This window comes from Orbicella faveolata, unplaced genomic scaffold (genome assembly GCF_042242905.1).
Source record: "Orbicella faveolata isolate gen_17 unplaced genomic scaffold, um_ofav_v1 contig_4, whole genome shotgun sequence".
NCBI classification, from domain to species: domain Eukaryota; kingdom Metazoa; phylum Cnidaria; class Anthozoa; order Scleractinia; family Merulinidae; genus Orbicella; species Orbicella faveolata.
The window spans coordinates 3,366,501-3,387,500 of record NW_028301569.1 but is presented as its reverse complement, the minus strand read 5'-3'; the positions used below and the strand labels follow the sequence as shown (position 1 = coordinate 3,387,500).

The following is a 21,000-nucleotide window of genomic DNA, read 5'->3' as shown; positions in this document are numbered from 1 at the left end:
CAGAGAAATATATAACAGTATCGTCGGCATACATGCCTATTTGTGACTTCAGTAGACTTTGCGGGAGATCATTGATGTATATCACAAATAGTATCGGGCCCAGTATGGATCCTTGGGGAACCCCATAACTAATAGTTAAGCTCGATGATTCGTCTTGGTTGTATTTGACCTTCTGGGATCGAGCTGTAAGGTAGTCTTCGAAGCATTTCAAACTTTTCCCTCTAATTCCATAATGTTCTAGTTTGTGGAGCAGGCAGAGGTGGTCAACGAGATCGAACGCTTTTTTTAGGTCTATAAAAATAGACCCGGTAATCATCTGTTTATCCATTTGTTCTAAAATGTGATCAACAAAGTGTACAGTGGCTGTTTCAGTGGAGTGTTTCTTACGGAATCCTGATTGATGCACTGACAAGGAATGGTTTCTGATTAGAAATGCTACAAGCTGTGATTGAATTGCTCGTTCCATTACTTTAGAAATCAACGGAAGGACTGAAATCGGACGATAATTATTTGGGTCGCTCTTATCGCCCGATTTGTATATTGGAGTTACCTTCGCAGTTGTCCATTCAGATGGTATCATACAGGTAGAAATTGTTAAATTTATGAGGTAGGCGACTGGTCTAGATATTTCATTTGCTGCATCTTTCAGTAATCGAGCAGGAATTCCATCGAGGCCAGTAGCTTTAGTTGACTTCATTTTGAGCAATTCTTTTTGAACAAATCCGGATGACACCTCTTCAAGGACAAAGTCTTGTTCAACTCTAGTTGACATAACTTTTGGCAGAGTACAACGTTCAAAATGGCTGCTCAGAGAGTTTGCGATCGATGTAAAAAAGCCATTGAATCTTGAGGCTGTAAGACCATCACTGCTTGAAGGTACTGATTTGATTTTTTGGGGGACGATTTTATGCAAAGTTCGCCACATCACCTTTGGGTCTTTTTCATCCGCCAGTTGATTTGCATAATAGTCAATTTTTTCTTTACGCATTCTTGTGTTTATGGTGTTGCGTAACCGCTTATAATTGCTCCAATGTTGTTCTTTGTTTGTACTTAGGGCCTTTTTGTGGTGGTAATCACGCTCTTGCATAAGTTTCTTTAGATCGCTTGTTAACCACGGCACTGAATATCCACGGGCGCGACGCGTAACAATGGGTGCGTGTTTGTCGGCAGCTGTTAGAAAAAGGTCTTTAAAGGCGTTCCAACTACCCTCTGGTGTTTCTTCGAGTTCGATGATTTCCCATGGGATGTGTTTTAGGTCGTCACGGAACAATGCTGGATTATAATGTTTATAATTTCTCGTTTCAATAATTTTTGGTGGAGGGCGTTTCATCCTGTGTAGCTTTCTTACTCCAAAAATAGCACTATGGTCAGAAAAACCAACTGGTACAACACCGGCGAAATAAAGTTCTGGCCTTGAGGTGAAAAATAAATCAATTAAAGTTCTGGTGTGCTGCGTTACTCTTGTAAATCCTTTGATTAACTGTTTTAGGCAAAATGACTTGGTTATCTGTTGAAGGTGTTTATAAGATGTTGTTGATTTGGAGAAATCAACATTTAAGTCCCCCATGAGTACCGTTTCCGCACCGATACTCTTAAAGTTGTTTAGGGTCTTCTCCAAACTCGAATTAAAAGCGGAAATATCCGAATTTGGTGATCTGTAAATAGAGCCAACCAACAGCTTCTTTGATTTCGGTTGAGACAATTCAAACCAAATTGCTTCTAAATCTGCACACATTAGTTCGGGATTTGCTTCGTCCAGTCGATTGAAGCTCAGGTGTTCAGCGATGTAAACTGCTAATCCACCCCCATGGCAATTTCTATCTTTCCTCAGTAAATTGAAGCCTGGAAGCCAAATTTCTTCGTCTGAAAATGACTCATCCAACCATGTTTCGTTTATCGATAGCACATGAGGTTTGTGTGTTTCGCAGAACAGTCGAAGCTCGTCCACCTTATTTCTTAGGCTGCAGATATTCAAATTCAGCTGTAAACTGTGTGCTACTTGTAAGATTTACCACGGTCACCTTTATTTCTGTTCCTCCAAAGTACAAATTGATTTCGATGTCCCCGATTTTCCAAGCTTCTGGTGTCTCAAGTACCAATTCTCGACCAGGAGTCTTTTCCACACCAGAATCGGTGACAAACTCCTCATCTGAACGTCCTGATTGGAAAAAATCAATTTTTCCGTGTCTTTGTTCGCCTGTTAAAGAAGCAAAGCTGGGGAATCTATGCTTTACTCCGACTTTAACGACTTCATTGACTTTGACGAATTTGAGGAAGACATCTTTACAGCGTGGGATTCCTGCTATGACTTCTTTCTTCGATTCCGGATGCAGCCCATCTAAAAACCACTCGTGTACACGGATACCGTAGGTCAAAGTCATTATTCGAGATTCAAGCGGGTCAGGTTTCTGCATCACTACTCTTTGATCAACTGCGTGATAGCAGCGTTGCGCGGCACTACTATGCGGTAAGTGCTACCAAAATGAATCTTGATCCTTTCCTGAAGAATTACCGAGTCAGCGAAACCTCCTACGTGAAAGACGTAGTTGACTCTGGACAATTCTGGTCAGGCGAATAGGTTGGAGAAATGCGAAATGACGCCATCCAAGGCTGGACTAAAAAGCTGCCTCGTGACTCTTGGCGCAAGACAAAGGTACTCGTTACGGAGGACTTCGATTTGGGTCCAGGCTGTATTGCTGTTGGATCACAACTTTTTTATAGCTAAACCCTCGCTGCTCGGAAATTTGTGTGTAAAACTATTAGGTAACCAAAACTCTTGTCGTTTGTCCCTCCAACAGTCGCTTCAAGCGTTTCTTCCATTCTAAATTTTCCAAGAGGCAAAACCAATCGACGGATTCTGACGGGCATAATTCTCGATAAACGTTTGGGTAAAAATTGATTCAAGAACGTTTCTGAACTGCCTGTTGACATTCTGTCCGCCATAACTACCGCCGGTGGCTTTGAAAATCTCTCTAAGTGCTCCGTTTTCCTGAATGTGATGTGCTGATACGTCAAGAGTTCCTGCTAGAAAAAATAAACATAAATAAATAAATTATAATATTTAGAGAGGAAGCCAAATCAGCCACAGCTAGTTTTCATGAAGGTCCTCTAACCTGATCAAATTGGAATTTGGCAATGCCGGATTTTCAGGATGGAGGGAAACCGGAGTGATCGGGAAAAAAACCCTTGGAGCCAGGCGAGAACCAACAACAAACTCAAGGAAGCAATGATACATTAACAAAAAAAAAAGGAGGAAAATTAAATCTGGCTGAAATAAAATCGGATTGCAATGCTATCTGAAATGTAATGAAACCGAAATGCAATGAAATTAATATCTTTTGGCACCAAAGCCGGTGTCATGTGCATATAAGTTTTTTGGTTGTATTCTTTTTTCGAATGCTTTTATCTTATTACATAATAAGTCAGCCATCTGTCTTCTTTCTCGACCGTTGTAAATGTTGCGAATCAATCGGCCTACTTAGGTTCAGAAATAAGTTCTGAATGCAGAGGTAGATAAGGTCTGCATACGAGCCAAGTCGGCGCTTATCTCTGGTTTCTGAAGCATGAAGCGAATAGGGGTATTTCTACTTCCTCCCAGACGGGGACGGGACGCTAGTCCATCGCAAGGTTACCACCAGCATTAAATTCGCCGGTACTGATTTACACATTTGGAGGCAGAAAGGCACTGAAATAGTCAAGTGTGTTGCCCAAAAACACAACACAATATCTTCAAACAGGACTCGAACCCGGACTGCTCGATCCGGAGTCGTTCGCATTAACCAGCAGGTCACCACCCTTCCGATCCTCAATGTAGTTACTTAAAAATTCAAACCAAATCAAATGACATGTTGAATAGTAATATTTGCTGCTAAACCTAAAAGCCAGTTCTTGCTGAAATATTAAGCGAGTAAAAAAAGATTCAAAATTCATCAATGGCTGTATTTAAATCACTAATGTCCTTCCATATTCAGCACTGTTTTTTTGGAAACTTTTTTTGTCTACCTCAGAGGCATGAAAGCTGATTAATTCCTAAGTTGATTGAAGCTGATGGGTATTCACTTTTTCTTTGCCAGACTCAGATGCCTCGCATCTTGTCGATCTACACAGAGATTCCTCATCAACTTTTGTGCAGGGGAAAACCGAGGGTACGGCTCCCAGTTTCAATAAGTGTACTCAGTTTAAAATCACTTGGTAAGAAGTGCTCGGAACAACAGAAATTATTTCCTACCGAGGTAAAATAGGCATCTCCCCTTTTCATAAGTATTTCCCACTTTTTCATCCTTTGTTTATCTGGCTTGTCCGAAGGAATCTCAGTCGTGGAAATGATAAATCAGGTCGGTTTTTGCTTCGATTATTAGAGTTTGCAGCCGCACAACACTTGTGTCCAACTCTTTTCCTTTTCCTTACCACATTTGCTCCAGACAAGTAGCTCTAAGCTACATACATTCGGATTTTTTCGTTCTTCCCCAACATTTCGTCCGCCATTTTGAAAGCTCGAGGGTTATTAAGCCTCGCTTGCATGCAACTTCCGGTTTTTTTTCTGGAATCGGTGTATTGCTATTTTCAGCCTTTTTCCAGTCACTATTTGGACCTAAAGTACAGTCGAACCTATGACTATTTTTACCATGTTTATGTTTAACAACCGTTCTTTAACTCAAAATCTCAACGGCCTCAGTCAGATAATCTCTCCTATCTATAATCTTCCTAAGAATTTGGCGTAACCCTTACTTTCTGCTGAAGACGAGAAGACCTTGCCAGCTTTCCCCCTGTCTCTCTTTTCCTTCCATAATGCCATTTGTTGATAATACAACTTCATATTCTTTTACTGGTGACCCACTGATAAAAATATGAAGCATCCTTTCGAAGATCTCTTTCCTTTTTCCTTAAACGTGTCTTTAGGGGTTTTAGGGCACTGCTCACTCAGCTGAGAGTGAGAAAAATACTCAGCAATGACGGACTCGATTTATTCAACGTTGGACGTTTTATCATATATAAGAAAGCCTGGGTTTCACGACCAATCGACATCGCACGTGAGAGAGGAAAACACATTTAAAACTCTGGAAATGCGTCTTTACTTCGACTCAGACGTTTAAAACAATCACTGCATTCTTAGTTCCGAAATTCGTTGTCGGTCTATCTTGCCATTGGTGTCGTTTTCCCTATTTCGCTGGAGTAGTATGTCGTTCGTCGCCAATTCATCGCTCTCATGTCGCCGTTTCAAGGCCATGTCGCTTGTCAGAATTTATCCCCAACAGGGTCTCACTTGTGTCTACAAGATATTTGGCTGCATCTAATACTCTCTTAGTTCTAACATTCTGAAACTTATAATGGTGCTTATAACTGAGACGCCTTTTAAATTTTATAGGAATAGTTTGTGATTCATTTAGTGGCCTTGGGAGACAATGTACAGTGGAATTGACATCACTTGGGACATCTGCAATGTTTCCATGAATAGACAATTGAACTCCTCTAGATAGTTCACGGAGTTGCATAAAAGGTATACGTGGTGATATTAGTCACTCTTCTAAAGATGTCAAATTTAATACTTCAGGCTTGTCAGGAAACTCCATTTTATTGGCTTTAGAACAGCTGGGCAACCTGCCTTTCTTCAGATTTGAATCACAAGTTATACAAATCCATTCAGAGTCATTAACACTTTTAAAACCAGTAAGGCAGGACTTGACCGCATCTTGTGAGCATTTCACCACAGAGGACTTGTACCACAACTGATCAACAACAAGTAAATGCATATTCTGGGCCAAGTGCAATGTTTCTGTGAAACAAACTGATCCTGGACATTGCATTAATATCTTCTGTAACCTATCACTACCGAATGTTACTTGTGATACATTTGGGAGATCTTGAAAAAAGTGTTTCATTAACTACAGCAACTATATGGAAACTTGAAACAGTTTCGAGCTTTTCTTTGGAATTACTATCGATTTCTTTAACGTGTTCTGGGTTACCGGCTTTCTTTCTACCATCATTAGTTTATAAGGTGTGTTCTATATTTGCTCCTTTTGGACAGCAGGTGTACACCTTTTTCTCCAACACCCGTTGGTTCGATTTTGATTTTGATGGGAAATACATCGTACCCCGCGGGAGAATAGACCATTTTACAGCTGTCTGCTCAGTGACCTGGCCTCTGAATGGCAGCGAGGCTGGAGGTGACCTTGTTTTGATAATGACCTCACTGATTTTGTTGTGTAAATCAAGTTGGTCAAATGCTAAATAGTTGGCATTAAATGAGGAGAGGCGAGAGGTTTGTATCAAAGCAAGGTCACCTCCAGCCTCGCTTGCATTCATAGGCCAGGTAACTAAACACACAACTGTAAAAGGGCCTATTCTAGGTCGGGCACACGATATTTTCAAACTGAAGTTTTAGGTTCATTAATGCACAAAGTCCGGCTATTTTAGTACAAGTCCTCTTGACCTGAAGCCAATAACAATTGCTAGTCAATTGAAGTTTTCCACAGGGGACCCATGGGAACGACAATGAATCTGTACCGCAAAATATCTGTACACAAAGTTAGCTTTTAGTTTTACGTTTTTATTCGAGCTGTTATATAGAGTGTTTAACAAGAATCAAATATTACTTAAGGATAGTTGTGCAATTCAAAACACCTCTTCAGATTCTAGTGCCCCTCGACTATGAGGTTATTTCGGCTAGCCAGCACCCCCATCATGCTTGCTTTCAAATATCACTGGTGAATTCTTCTTTCATTTTGACTCTGGGGTGAAATGAAATTTTGTTGCTGATGGTAAGTAAATCTCTCTCAAGTGGTTAAGTTGTTACGTGCACTGTCAACAAGTGTTTTTCTTCTGCACATTAAACTCCGTTACTAAAATAGCTATTTTAACTTAAATAACACTCTATAAAGAGGTATTCCTCTGTTTAAGAAAGAGCAGTTAACATAAATCGTTATCGAATTACAGCAAAATGGTTAATAGGTCTTAATATCAGAAACAAAGCACTTTAATGTGCGACAAACGAGTAATACCATACTCATATCAATAAGAACATGTTGATTGAACAAGGCAGATACGGATAGTATCATTAAATAACAACGTGAAAATACTGTACTAACTGCTGTACTAAATATTTTCTTCAGTAGTCATGAATTGTGTTGACCACATAAATAATATATTCTTACTTGTTGCTGATATATTAAGTGAGTTTTACTAAAACCTCAAGTTATATAACAACCTATAAAAACTATATGAAATATCTTCCTTGTTCTGACTTAATCAGCTGGTAATAATGAAAATTGAACTGCAAACTGCAGCTAATATTACTCTGATATATCAACGAGGTGTTGCTAAAACAGCAAGTTGCTTTATTAAAACTCTGCAAACTAGTTATGAAATATTTTTTTTCTTGTTCTAGCTTGATCTGTCAATGAATTTTACCTCGTAATTACTAAAGCAAGCTGCAGTTAATATTACTACTGACATATCAACGAAGTGTCACTGAAACAGCGAGTTGCGTTATAAAAACTCAACAAACTATTTATGAAATATTATCCTTGTTCTGACTTGATCAGTTATTGAAAATTAACTCGTATTTACTAAAGCAAACTGCAGTTAATAATACTACTGACATATCAACGAAGTGCCACTGAAACAGCGAGTTGCTGTACAAAAGCTCTACAAACTATTCATGAAATATTATCCTTGTTCTGACTTGATCAGTTATTGAAATTTTAACTCGTATTTACTAAAGCAGACTGCAGTTAATATTACTACTGACATATCAACGAAGTGTCACTAAAACAGCGAGTTGCTTTATAAAAACTCTGCAAACTAATTATGAAATATTTTCCTTGTTCTGACTTGATCAGTTACGAAATTTAACTCGTATTTACTAAACAAGCTGCAGCTAATATTACTACTGACATATCAACGAAGTGTCACTAAAACAACGAGTTGCTTTATAAAAACTCTGCAAACTATTTATGAAATATTATCCTTGTTCTGACTTGATCAGTTAATGAAATTTAACTCGTATTTACTAAAGCAAACTACGGTTAACATTACTACTGACATATCAACGAATTGTCACTAAAACAGTGAGTTGCTTTATAAAAACTCACCACACTATTTAATTATACACTTTCCTTGTTCTGACTTGATCAGTTATGAAATTTTAGCTCGTATCTACTAAAGCAAACCAACGTGATCGCACTTAAATCAACTATACGGTAAACAAGCAATCTGGCGTTATAACAAAAAAGAGAATGAATAAGTAAGTCCAGTGATGATGGATACCAATGGTAAAATAGTACCAAAGGCAGTTTATTATGTAACCTAACTTGAGACCTTCACATGTTATAACGTTTACATGTTTAACTTTGTACGTAAATAGTTAAATAGGTAAATGTTGCCAATTTTTTTTCCGTGCATACATCGGCACAAGGTTAAATAAACAGTCAGCCCTTTTAGAAGAGTCTATCTCATACTATTCTAAATTGATCAAATTAATGAACTGATCAGAGAATTCTTCAGAGAAAAAAAGTTACTGTAACGAATATCTTTTGTAAACTTAACATTATTTCAAAGGTAATGGAGGCTGTCTACTTCCACAAAGGCTGTTTACGACTATTACTTAGTTACTTCGTTTTGTTCATGTAGCATTTAAAGGGAAAGTTCTCATATTATTCTGACTAGCTAACTTGAGCTGCTTCATTTCCAAACAAGCTGAAATCATTGCAAATTTCGTTTCATTTTCGGTGCAGAAATTTGTACAACTCAAAAACCACAACAACAACAAAAAAAAGCAAAAGGTTTAAAGCGATTACAGAACTAAGTAGCTCCAAAACAAAGAACAATTTCACAAGGTCTGCTTCAGATTTGTTTGACTACTATCCAGTAACATTTGTAATAAATATTTTCTTTACTGCTTAAAAGGAAAATGCCAGATTTAAAATTAATTTTTCAAAAAAAGCTTACAAATTAAATCATTATATCTTACTTGGTGACGGTTTTTCAAGGTTACAGTTTGGTAAATAAAAATACTACTTCATCCCGAACAAAACACACACTACACTATATTGCTGTGCTTCAAAACATAATAGCAACCATTATGTCATATATTTACTTTCATTTAACGAACACTTGACCACTTTCCCAATTTCTTTCCAGTGGTGCTCGTCTTGACTTGCTCAGTTGCCGGTTCATCTTGACCTCCAAGATCTTCAACCTTGGAGTATTGCACGCTGTCATATTTCCCCATGTTGAGCAGTTCCGTGTATGTCTGCAAGGAATAATAAAGAGAAATTAGTATTACAAAAAGTTTAAAATAGTAAGTATTAACACAGAATAACCAGGATGGGACATAGTGATTAAAAAGTTCTCTGGGTAAGATGCGGCATGTTTGCAGTAGGTAAATTCTTGCCTTCAAATATGATAGAGAGGCAGACAATCGAACTTTTAGTTTTTTCGATTTTTTTTTTTTAGTTAGAGAATACAGCTGCGTAATTCTATAATTATAATCTCATGGTCTTTAAACAAGTCCATTGAATTCTGTTAACCTCGATTATTAATTGTCTCATCACTACAAACCTCCTCACGAAGGTATGTATCCATTCTTTTTCGTAGGTTTTCAAAAGGAGGACGGAATTCAGGGTTTAAGTTCCAGCACCTTGTCATTACATCATACCTAAAAATATACAAATTAAAATTTGTAAACATTACAAGTCTTATTTAATAGATGTTTTAATAAATTAATTTTCAAGACGCATTTACTACGTCAAAAAAAATTCAGCTTTGAGTTATTTCTGCCACATAACATTATAATCAAAACTAGTCAGATTCTCAGATATCACAAAAAAGTTCTCATTAACGCATTTAACATTTGCAACGTACTTTAATATAACTTAAGGTAAAAATTGTAAAAAGAAAACAAAAATGTAAAAGTTGTAAATAAACTTACAACTGGTCGTCAATGTGGTCAGGTTTTGGCATTCGATATCCATCCAGGACTGCTTGAACCACTCTGCCTTCTGACCATCCTGGGTATGGAATTCCTCCTGTTAAGGAATACAGGTGTGTTGTAACTTTGTTACAAGTTGATTTAAAGAAAAAAACTCTTTCGTATTAGATCAATTTATCCATCAATGTAATAATGATAATAATGATAATAATGATAATAATGATAATAATGATAATAATGATAATAATGATAATTGAACGATAAAAAATTGCGATAAAACATTTCGTAAAAGCATATTAAAAGTTTGTTGACGACGTTTCGACGTTTTGCTAACGTCATTATCAAGTCAAAGAGTAAATGATAAATAATGTTTAAATACTAAAAGTACAATAGATGATGGAATGTTCTTTTAAACAAAGAGTTTTGCACGATTGGAATCAGTCTGCGTGTTGAGACTAGAATTACGCTCCTTGATGAAAAGCATCTCATAGACAAGACAATCAAATTTTCTTTAGCACTTTTTTAGAATGCGGACTTGCCTTTCTTTGAGGAGGCTTGTATCAAGCCCAGAGAAATCAAGCCTCCAGTCGTAAATCAACAATGCGTTGTTTACTCTTTTACATGTGATCTGTGTGATTCAGACAATGTCGGCTTTGCAGCTCGAAATCTCCACCAACGTATTGTTCAACATAACAACTCTGCGATCAGTAAACATTTTTCGACAGCCCATGGGGATACAAGCCTCCTCAAAGAAAGCAAATTTTGCATTCTAAGAAAGTGCCAAGGAAAATTTGATCGTCTTGTCTACGAGATGCTTTTCATCAAGGAGCGCAATCCTAGTCTCAACACGCAGACTGATTCCATTTGTGCAAAACGCTCTGTTTAAAAGAACATTCCAATCACCTATTGTATTTTTAGTATTCAAACACTTTTTATCATTTACTCTGACTTGATAGTGACGTTAGCAAAACGTTGAAACGTCATCAACAAACTTTTAATATGCTTTTACGAAATGTTTTATCGCAATTTTTTATCGTTAAATGTTTTAAAAAACCACTTCTCTTTAATAGTGATGATAATGATAATAATAAGTAATAGTAATTGGACCGCGTCGAGCACAATTCAGAGAGTAATCGCTCGAGTAATTTTAAAATCAGACGAGCGTGAAGCGCGAAGCTGGTTTGAAATTACGAGCACGATTACTCCCTGAATTGTACTACACGAGGTCCAATTACTATTTGATCGTATCTATAACAAATTTCGGAATTAAAAATGTCTCATGAGAACTTCTTTTGAACGAAAACGTCTGTAGCGCTTTTCATAAGTTTTGAAAACTGTCGGAAACATTGCAAAGGAAGCCATTAAAGCGCACATAATTGACGTGCGAATCACGTGGGTATCCAATTACAAAAAGTTCAAATTGGACACCCGTAATTGGACACCCATGTGATCGCACGCTGATTACGCGTCAAATAGGCGTACTGAGAACAGTCATGATCGAGAACTTTGTTATAGATACGATTATAATATTAATTTTTTATTTTGGTTTTTAGCTTTTTATAAATGAAGATAAGTTATTAAATACTTTAAGGTTAAGCTAGGCATGAACGAGAGATTAGTTCCTTTTTCCACTTTTACCGAATCTGAGTGCAGACCCTCTTCCCACAATCAAACGAACAAAAAAAGAATTTTGGGAGGAACAGTTTTCTCCTTTATTATCCATCGTTAGGAACTGTCTGGATAGTGCATGAAGGTGCCTAGGAAATCTGAGAGTTTTAAGGCAGCACACGAACGTAACAAAGTCCAACGAAGTAAAACGACCTTTTTTCAAAGGAACAATAAAAGATAATAATACTGCTAATAATAATCATATCTATAACAAAATTCTCGATGGTGATTGGTTCTCCGCGTGCCTAATTGTCATGTAATCAGCGTGCGATGAAGTCGGTGTCCAATTACAGGTATCCAATTTGCACTTTTTGTAATCGGATACCTGTAATTGGACACCCATGTTATTCGTAGGTCAATTGCGCGCTTTAATGGCTTCCTTTGCACTGTTTTCTACAGTTTTCAGAGCTTATGAAAAGTGCTACAGTGGTCTTCGCTGAAACGAAGTTCTCAAAAGACATTTTTTCTCCATAAATTTGTTATAGATACGATTAATTAGTAATTGGACCTTGTGTCGTACAATTCAGGGAGTAATTGTGCTCGTAATTTCAAATCGGCCTTGCGCTTCGCGTTCGTCTGATTTTCAAGTTACTCACGCGATTACTTCCTTTATTAATAATACTGCTACCGTAAATACCGGCTTCTGATTGGTTGGAAGCGGACCAATTTATCCCAAATTGTATCGATAGCTGAGCAATTAAATTTTGATTGTATCGGTCACATTTGAGCAATGGAGTCAGACAAAACTTCCGCGTTTTCCGTCTCAGACAAACAAAAAGCTTCTTATGAAGAAGCAGCGGTAAGCAAAAAGACCAAAAATACGTTTTCATGTAAGTTTTGTCGGTAAAATAATGCTTTTACCATTTCGACGTGCACTTCCTTTCCTGTAGGTCATTTGCCAAAAAGTCGCTCACGCGTTCAGAGTTTTGACAGCTCTCAAGCCAATAAAATTCAACTTCATGTTGCAAACTTGGGACATGCTCGTCTTTGTGGCTCGTTTGCGAAAGAAAGAAATTATGTTACGGAGAAGTTTGGCGAAAAGTGTTCAGAAAACAAAGTTACAAAACTAAAATATTCAATCACAGCGTGGCTTCATTTTCGCAACCCTCTATAACGAAAAGACGTCAGATAGAAGCTTGTATTTACGGTTGCCGTATTATTAAAAGGAAATTGATCTTTTTTCTCGAAACAATAAGGGATTAATTGTACTTGTGAACAGATCGGACTTTTTCTAATTTCCACTCGTGGCTGCGGCAGCCACTTGCGGAAATTACCAAAAAGTCCGATCTGTTCACGCGAATAATCAATCCCTTATTGTTTCTCGAACAGATCAATTTCCTATACGAATTGCACTCCACTCGGTCAAATTACTATTACTAGTAGTAACAACGATAATAATAATAATAATAATAATGATGATGATGATGATGATGATAATCGTATTTAAGTACATGTATGTAATTGCGCTGTGATCTGCTGGCTAGTAGTTTGACACTGCATGATTTTAGTTTTTGTTCTGTTTTGTTTTGTTTTTCATTGCTGTCATTACTCATCAAATGTTGAAACTTACCGATGGTGAAGATCTCATACAAGACAATTCCATAAGACCACCTGTAAATTAGTAAAATAGATCACAGTTGGGTTAAGCTAATGTACTATTTTCAAGGAAAAACTACAAGGAATGTAATAGAAAGATAATTACTGCTTTAAAGATCATTAAAGATCAGGCGAGAGAGTATACTAGAATTCTACAGATTGAAGAACAAAATGCAAAATTATGACAAAATTATGGCTTTCTTTTCTCCTACTCTTTCCAAATTCTGCTAGATTTATTCCATTCATAGCAAACCCAATGATGAAATGCCTAGTCGACCAATTTGAAATTTGGCATGAGTCTTTTTACAACTGAATAATAATTAACTTTACTGCTTATTGTATTAATAGTTGACTGTCTCATCTAGTATGTCTGCCAAATCCTCGAGAACCCAGCCAGAATGTGTTGCAACAATGACCAGCAAAAAAAGCAGTATTTCTGAAAGTTAGCTACTTGTTTTAACTTTCCTTTAGACAAAAACAATGAGATTAATAGCACTGTTACATTAGGCAATTCTTCGCACAGCTTGTCTGACTACTAATTCTTGTTGATCGGAACAGTTCCGGTAGGAGTTGCACGAAAAATTACTTAGTGTATAATTCCCGAAATGAACATGTCTCTCAGTCTTTGTTGCAAAAACCCTTGGACAAAATAGAATAAAGTTCTAGTTTTTGCCGCATTGTTCAATATATTCAGTAAATGTAAAACTAGGCAATGTCTTGTGCAACTTGTTTTGCAACGGCGCCACAAAACTTCAAGATAATTAAGTTACAAGAAAAATGGCCTTGTTTAACAGAGCCTTAACACAACCAAAAGAATTTGTATTGTACATACACATCACTCTGGGTTGAGAGCTCGGCAAAACTTCCTGAGAGAATTTCGGGTGCCGTCCATTTGATTGGTATACAGCCCTGTAAATACAAACAATGTAAAGCTTGTAAGTTGACACTGGAATGTTTCATTTGAATTTTGTTTAACTAAATGAACATTTAAAAAATCAAGTTGGATCTGAAGAGCCTGCAACACTTTCTTTAAACTTGGCAAAATGAATTGTGAGTACTTGAAGCGAAATTTAAGCACGTTTTGGATCGCCTGTAGTATTGCTATGGTAAACTTTTGCATCAGGAAAAGGAATATAACTTACATGAACTATTAATAACTTGTTTAATAATGATTGAGACTTTGGTTGATGTCAAAATTATACTGTCAAGTAAAAAGAGTGATAGTATTGATTCAATAAAGAAAATGCCGAAAAACCTTGGAAACAGTTTTGAGTCACCCTGAGTGATTCCCTTGCGGCCAGTATTGGTGTGTTAATTTTGTCTTGGGTGTGTAAAATTGTAAAGTGAAATACCTTTTTAGCATTGCCATGGCCATACTTGAAATTTTGATAAGCCAGACCAAAGTCGGTAACTTTGCAAACAAAGTTGTCATCAAGAAGAACATTACGAGCTGCCAGGTCTCGATGGATTATCTACAAAACGTCATTATTTTACGTTTTGAATATGTTAACACTTTTCAAAAAGTATCACTTAGTTGTAATTCTGGAAGGAAAAACATAAATTTGACTAGAAGCCAACACCCTTTCCTAGTTTTTTGAAACCAGGGGCCTTCCATTTTGACCATTGCAAATAAGTCAGTGCTATATTGCAATCCAAGGATAGGAGAGGATTCAAACACTAAACAAATTCCAAAAGCTACAATTTTTTGTTAAAAATTGATTGCAGGTGCTTCACAACACTAGGCCTTACAATGCACGAGTAATAACAGAGTAGTATTTTCACTCCCAAAGTACATATCATCAAGAGCGGGTTACTGCATTGGACTCCAGATCAAACAGTCAGGAATCGAGCCCGCACTGGGAACATTCAGGAGTGCATTTGGGCAACGTACTTTACTCTCACAGTGCCTCCCTCACCCAGGTCCATAAAATGGGTAGCAGCAAATTTAATGCTGGGGGTGGCCCTGCGATGGACTTGCATACCATCTAGAAGGGGGGCGGGGAGAGTGGAAATATTCATAGTCCCTTCATGCTACTGAAAAGAGAGATAAGCCCTGGCCTGATGGAGTCAATAGGCTCAAGCACAGACCTAACACTATGTAAAGAAGAAAACCTATTCAATGAAAATATGCTTAAAAAATGACTTAACACCAACATACTACCACCTGGAGATTTAGAGTTTGTAATACAATACAGGACGAGTATGAATTTTTTTGTGAGTGTTTATGTGTTAGCTTGTAGAATTTTGTTGCAATCCTATTTTTTTGAGATGGTTACTTACCCCTCGGGATCCAAGAAACACCATACCAGCAGCAAGTTGTCTGGAAAACAACACTAGGTCATATATTTGCAGTTCTGAAACACTTCCCTGTCCAAGATGATACTTATCATGGATTCCACGGCTTTTCCTCAGATAACCCAGCAAGTCACCGCGCACCAAGTACTCCATGACCATGATTGGATGAACTAAGAGCATGAGAGCATGTTCAAGAATAGTATGTACAGTCAACTCACCTTTTGAGGTGCTCTATATTACTGTGAAATTTGATAAATGTGCTTGCCTAACAATTACTATACAGGACACAGGATTGCGTGGTCCAGGTCTGCTCTGTGTTGTTGAGCACTTGTTGTGTCTTATTTGACAATGTTGGGCATGCAATGTCAACGTTGACAAAGTTTCATTTCCTTTTACAGGTTAAGAAGTCTTCTGCTTAAATTACAATAACTATGATCACATTTTAATTGTGCCTTCACTACACAACCAAACACACTCAAAGGTTGAGGCATGGGTGCGTTGGTCAGCCAGGTGCGTTGGTCAGCCAGGCCCAAGATATGTTTTAATTGTGAATATAAGCTTACAACTAAGTGGATAAACGATACATCAAGTAATGTCCCACATGCGCCAAAGCTGGACACGTAAACCCCAAAACCTCTTGTTAGGAAAAATAGGGACCGTGTACCCCCGACCAAATGCAGTGGTGCCACCTCTGGGGTTTTAAGGTTGATATATAAACAACAGAATGAAAAAACAAATCAGATAACGTTAATTTCACAATAAAAGTAAACCTTATGCGAAAGTGCTAGTGGCAAGGCTGACTGTAAAATGTCACAAGTTTCTCAACTGTCTCTTTTTACAAATGTACCACCCATGAGCCTTTGCATACTACCCTCGCACCCAGTTCTTAGATTCATGTCGGCAAAATATTAATTTATGTCAATACTGATTATCACAAATTACATTTTCTATTGTATTTCTGCAGTTCACATCATTCAGTCTACATTTCACTTCCTTTCACAGGATAAGATAAACTGGTCTGCTCCAATGTATGGGTCTTCACAGCTCTGCACTGCAGCAGTAATGCAGGCTACAGGTCCCAATCCTGATGAAGCCCAAAAGCCCTTTGTAGGGCTTAACTTACAGTTGCTTAAATTGTGACAACAACTGCGATGATCACAACCTCATTTCATTTGTATTTCCACAGGTCACATCCTTCATTCTACTTAGACCTATGGAGACATTTTATCCTAGGCATAACGTATCAAATAGAGCTCTCAGACATGCAAGAAGGCAGCGAAACAAGAAATAATTCCCATAATTCATTTACCAAGCACAATAATTGCAACGTTTTACCTTGGGTGGTAACACAGCCAATAAACTGGACAATGTTTGTCTGATGGTTTCCTCCAAGAAGCTTTCCCAGCTCAATTTCTCTCATCAGAGACTTCCTCCCATCTTCGCCAGAAGTGGCTACAGTGTAACACCACAACATAATAAGGTACAAATAAACTATTCCTAGTAGCTATATACTATACTACTGAGAGAACGGCATCAACATGGAATGAGAATGAATAGAGAAAGTAAGCTTTCGCAAAATTGTGTAATTACTCTTTCTTTGGTAGGTCGACATCAACTACATGTATTAGCTGCCTATTTAATGACCTAGTACATAACAAATAATGTACAGTATGTATGTGTATATTCTTCAAGTTGCAAAAAAGCAAACATAAACAATGTATAACTATTATTTTTACTTCAATTTACTATATCTACACCAATGTAGATATAAATTTAATACAATCAAGTATTTAGTATAGCAATAGCACACATCTCGATTTGTCTTGCTACTCCTACAGTACATCTGTACATGATCTTACGTGTAAAGGATTTTGCAGCAACTGTCCGATTTCCAGGTTTTCCATCTGATTCACTCAAAAGTGCTCTCCAGACTGCTCCAAATGCCCCCCTGCCAATGACCTCTTGAAGTATTATACGGTCAACTGCAATCTCCCATTCATCCACTTCAACGTTTAGCAACTGCATCTCAACTGCTTGCTCTTGATCCGGACTAAACAATTTAAGTCAACACTATTAAAACCATGACAGTGCAGGGCTAACTAATAATAATAAAAAAAATATTGCAACTAATTATATATAAGTCAGTGATTTTGTGATACATTGAAACACAATGTGACAAGCCTAACAAATCTATAAAACTATCTTTTTGTTGAAGAGGAGCATTCTGCAAAAATTAAAGGGCACCTCTTATCTGTTGTTATCATATTTATAATCCAAAAGCCTCTTTAATCAGTTTGTATTCTAAAGACATGCATTCCTCAAAAGTGTAGTTCATGCAGAGGTCTTGCTTACTGTATGTCTTCCCTCAGCCAAAGAATCTGAAAATAAGCCTTAATCAAAATTGCATATCTGGACTTACTGACCTCTATGACTGGGCAATAACAGAATAAAGTAAAGCAACACACCGCGTGTACATTCATCACCAAAAAAATTAAAGAGATTAATTATTCAATTACAGACAGATCCTCCTTCAAGAAACCCAGTCACAAAGGTTATTATTGTCCATAATTCATTCCTTCCCTCCCACCCCCCTTGACTTCAGTGGGAGATCAGACAGAGAAAGTTCATGCCACATTTCCCAAAATTGTATGCCTGCAGGGTTGAAATCCTGTACTTCAAAACATGCCCATACGTGAATGCTCATGCTCAAAGACAATTCACGAGGATCTTGCTCCATTTTTGACCAATACAGTCCTCTAGGTTTATGAATAAGTACCTTCACTCATACATAAAATGTGCCCATTTGAACACCAAAAAGAAACTACAATGTAAATTGTCAGCAGGAGGGAGAGATAATTTTGATAAGTTTTCGACTGATTTCAACCTCAGATCAAAACTTGCCCATGCATTTCTCATGATAACACCCCTTTGAAAGCTTCAGGGCACTAATATACCTTGTATAGATGGTTTTCAAGTGACGTCATCACTTTCTAAAATCCAAAACTAAAGAGCCAACAAAGTTTTTATCCTCATCAGGCATAAGAGACGGTATATTTATATCTGTTTACAATTTTACAGCTCAATAGCGTGCTTCGTTTGGAAACCAGAGCATTTTGAATTTCAGGGTTATGGAGGTGCGTGACACAAGGTTATGATCGAGTTTGTCGAAAAATATATACTTATCCCATGATTTTGAGCCTTTTTAGAAGTTAGAGCATTAGGAAAAGTGCTTATGTAAATGCTTGTTTGATCAGTACTGATAATCAGTCGCCTAGATCGCCAAAGTCAGTTCCAGATGTTTACACTATTTTTCAGCCGCCATATTGGTGTACCACGGAAGTACACCAACATGGCGTTTTCATACTGGGCTCTGTAAATATCTGCAAAACATTTCGACGAATATCTGAGGTTTGGGGAAACGCACAGGCCTAAAACTTGGAGAAGTGTCTTATTTAGTTATCTTCTATAACATCATAATTTCATAGCTTTTTCCATTGGATGGTTTCGATTTATTTTTTCATTGCATGACAGTGAAAACGATCTATTACTACATGACTAGGCTACTTCAGAGGGGCAATAACTAAATTTAATCAATCAGATTGTTCTATTATTACCAGTCCAATGTCCCTGGTACTGGACTGGACATTGTCGCAAATGCTCCCCCATGATAACCCTTTAAGCTTCTCTGGTAGGTTTGTGGCTTATTGCTTTCACCTAAAACATTTCTTTTCTTTTCCTTTCAACTCTCCCTTCTGTTTCGTTCAACAGCTGAGGTGAGAGTATATGCCTGGTTGGCGCCCAATCAGAGTTGCACACTTGAAGTTTGCAACGTTTTTCCAGTCAATGATAGTGACACTTTTTCTGAACATTTTCTGTCATTTAATGAATCTCCTATATGTATTTACCAAGCTTTCTCGGGGTTATCGGTGGATGTTTAAAACCAGTGATGTAAAATGTTATGTAACCACCTACAGTTAAAAAAATTATAACAAAAATTCTTGACTTACAGTTTTGCCATAGCTGTAAATGTACATTCCCAACGAAAGATAACAAAAGTTACACATGTGCAGAAGACACAAACAAAAAAATAATGTCAGGTGTAATATGTGCCAGACCTGAGGTGTGTTAAAAATTCTATAAAAATTGCTATGTTGGACTTCTTAAATAGCAATAGACCATATTCGTATTCTCAGTAGTGGACTGGAACTAGCTTGCAATGCAGGGGAATATCATTAAAAAGAGATTGATGTCATTTGGATTTAAAAAGATTCCTCGCATTAGCTTCAGTTGCAAGCTATAGTTCCAGTCCAATACAGAGAATACGAATAATTTTATGGTCTATTATCAAATACATGTTCTAAAATCTGGCATTCACTACTTGGTGTAGCTAAATTACAGTGTAGGTGACAACAATTTATGTCTTGGGCTAAGCAGTTCAACTGAAGTGTTTTACATGGCACTGAAACTAAATTTCTTATGAATCTGTGACTTATTGGTAGAGAAGAGAGCCAAAGTGGATTATTTCTTCTTTAAAACAAAATCTAGCACAGCAAAAATCTAGCAAGACTAGCACAGCAAAACAGAGGACTAATATAAACACTTTTAAGATGATCTCCCCAGAAAATTCGAACAATAATGGCAAAAATAAAGTTACCAAAAAATCCTCATAGCATGGTAATACTTTGATTAAAGGTTATAAGAAGAAGTTATTGAGACTTAAGCTCTTAAGCTGACCCCGCGAGAGAAAATCAAACTCGAAGTGATCCATATTTCAATGAGAACTGACGTTTTGCATTAGTTGAAAACACAATAACTCATGTGTTAAGCCTTCTTACGAGGTTTGACATTAACTTTCTAGAGAATGCTTGGGGATTTAATTGCGGGGTCACCTACAGAAATGAATTACAGTGAGATGTTTTAAATACTATTCGAAAAGTTACCCTGCTGTGAGTGGATTTTTAGTAAATATTTTTTGCACCTATTGCTCAAAGTTTAAGCAAAATCTTTTCACCTGTCCTTCGACGTTTGCAGATGTACCAGCCAACAGCAAATATGACAATGCAACCAAGCACAGGTCCCACAATATAATACCACTCCAGAGCCAGCCTGGCAATAGAACCTGAGTAGGGAACATTTAGCATGACTATACAAAACTTCCGTTTGGTAGTTTTCTAATTTAGTGTTGTTTATCTTTAATCTTTAACCTTTAGTCTTTAATACAAATTCCAAATTAAATTACATTGAACCAGTCAATCCAATGAACTTGAGGACAGCTTAAAACAGAATACAAGATTCCTTAATATAAGCCGCCTTAGTGTATCATTGTATGATTGTATACCTAGATAAAAATTACTCTAAACTCATATTAAAAAAATAATAAGATAATCAAGCATAGCAGCTGTAGATGATAGCTCCATGGCCATGGCCTCCATGTCGCTGTGGTGGTAGGCTAAGAGGAAAATGTCATCTGCATAATGAAGGTCACTGAGCATGTTTGAGAAAGTCCGTCA

At 37.2% G+C, this 21,000-nt stretch overlaps 1 protein-coding gene and 1 pseudogene across 3 annotated transcripts; both read right to left on the bottom strand.

The window, feature by feature from the left end:
• Positions 1 to 1,606: 1,606 nt before the first annotated feature.
• LOC149100983 (heat shock 70 kDa protein 12A-like) lies at positions 1,607 to 3,040 on the bottom strand (annotated as a pseudogene).
• A 3,489-nt stretch (positions 3,041 to 6,529) lies between these two features.
• On the bottom strand, positions 6,530 to 20,609 carry LOC110044308 (tyrosine kinase receptor Cad96Ca-like). 3 transcript variants are annotated; one of them, XM_089276174.1, is made up of 10 exons: positions 20,502 to 20,609; positions 17,350 to 17,540; positions 16,826 to 16,942; positions 15,476 to 15,660; positions 14,548 to 14,667; positions 14,028 to 14,104; positions 13,170 to 13,210; positions 9,932 to 10,028; positions 9,562 to 9,658; positions 6,530 to 9,253 (listed from the first exon to the last, which is right to left on the bottom strand). In XM_089276174.1, the coding sequence occupies exons 2-10, from the start codon at positions 17,513 to 17,515 to the stop codon at positions 9,104 to 9,106; spliced, it is 1,050 nt and encodes a 349-aa protein (XP_089132300.1). In that variant the 5' UTR covers positions 17,516 to 17,540; positions 20,502 to 20,609; the 3' UTR covers positions 6,530 to 9,103. The 3 variants fall into 3 exon arrangements, with proteins under 3 accessions (XP_089132300.1, XP_089132298.1, XP_089132299.1); XM_089276172.1 differs by lacking the exon at positions 20,502 to 20,609 and adding an exon at positions 19,498 to 19,993; XM_089276173.1 differs by lacking the exon at positions 20,502 to 20,609 and adding an exon at positions 18,445 to 19,193.
• Between the last annotated feature and the right edge of the window lie 391 nt (positions 20,610 to 21,000).

Bases quoted from the DNA above. Each gene is read 5' to 3' on its own strand.
- LOC110044308 (XM_089276172.1), bottom strand. The intron at 10,029-13,169 runs GTAAGTTTCAAC...ATTCCTTAACAG, and splicing joins GTATGAGATCTTCACCATCG to GAGGAATTCCATACCCAGGA. The intron at 9,659-9,931 runs GTAAGTTTATTT...GTATATTTTTAG, and splicing joins GACCACATTGACGACCAGTT to GTATGATGTAATGACAAGGT.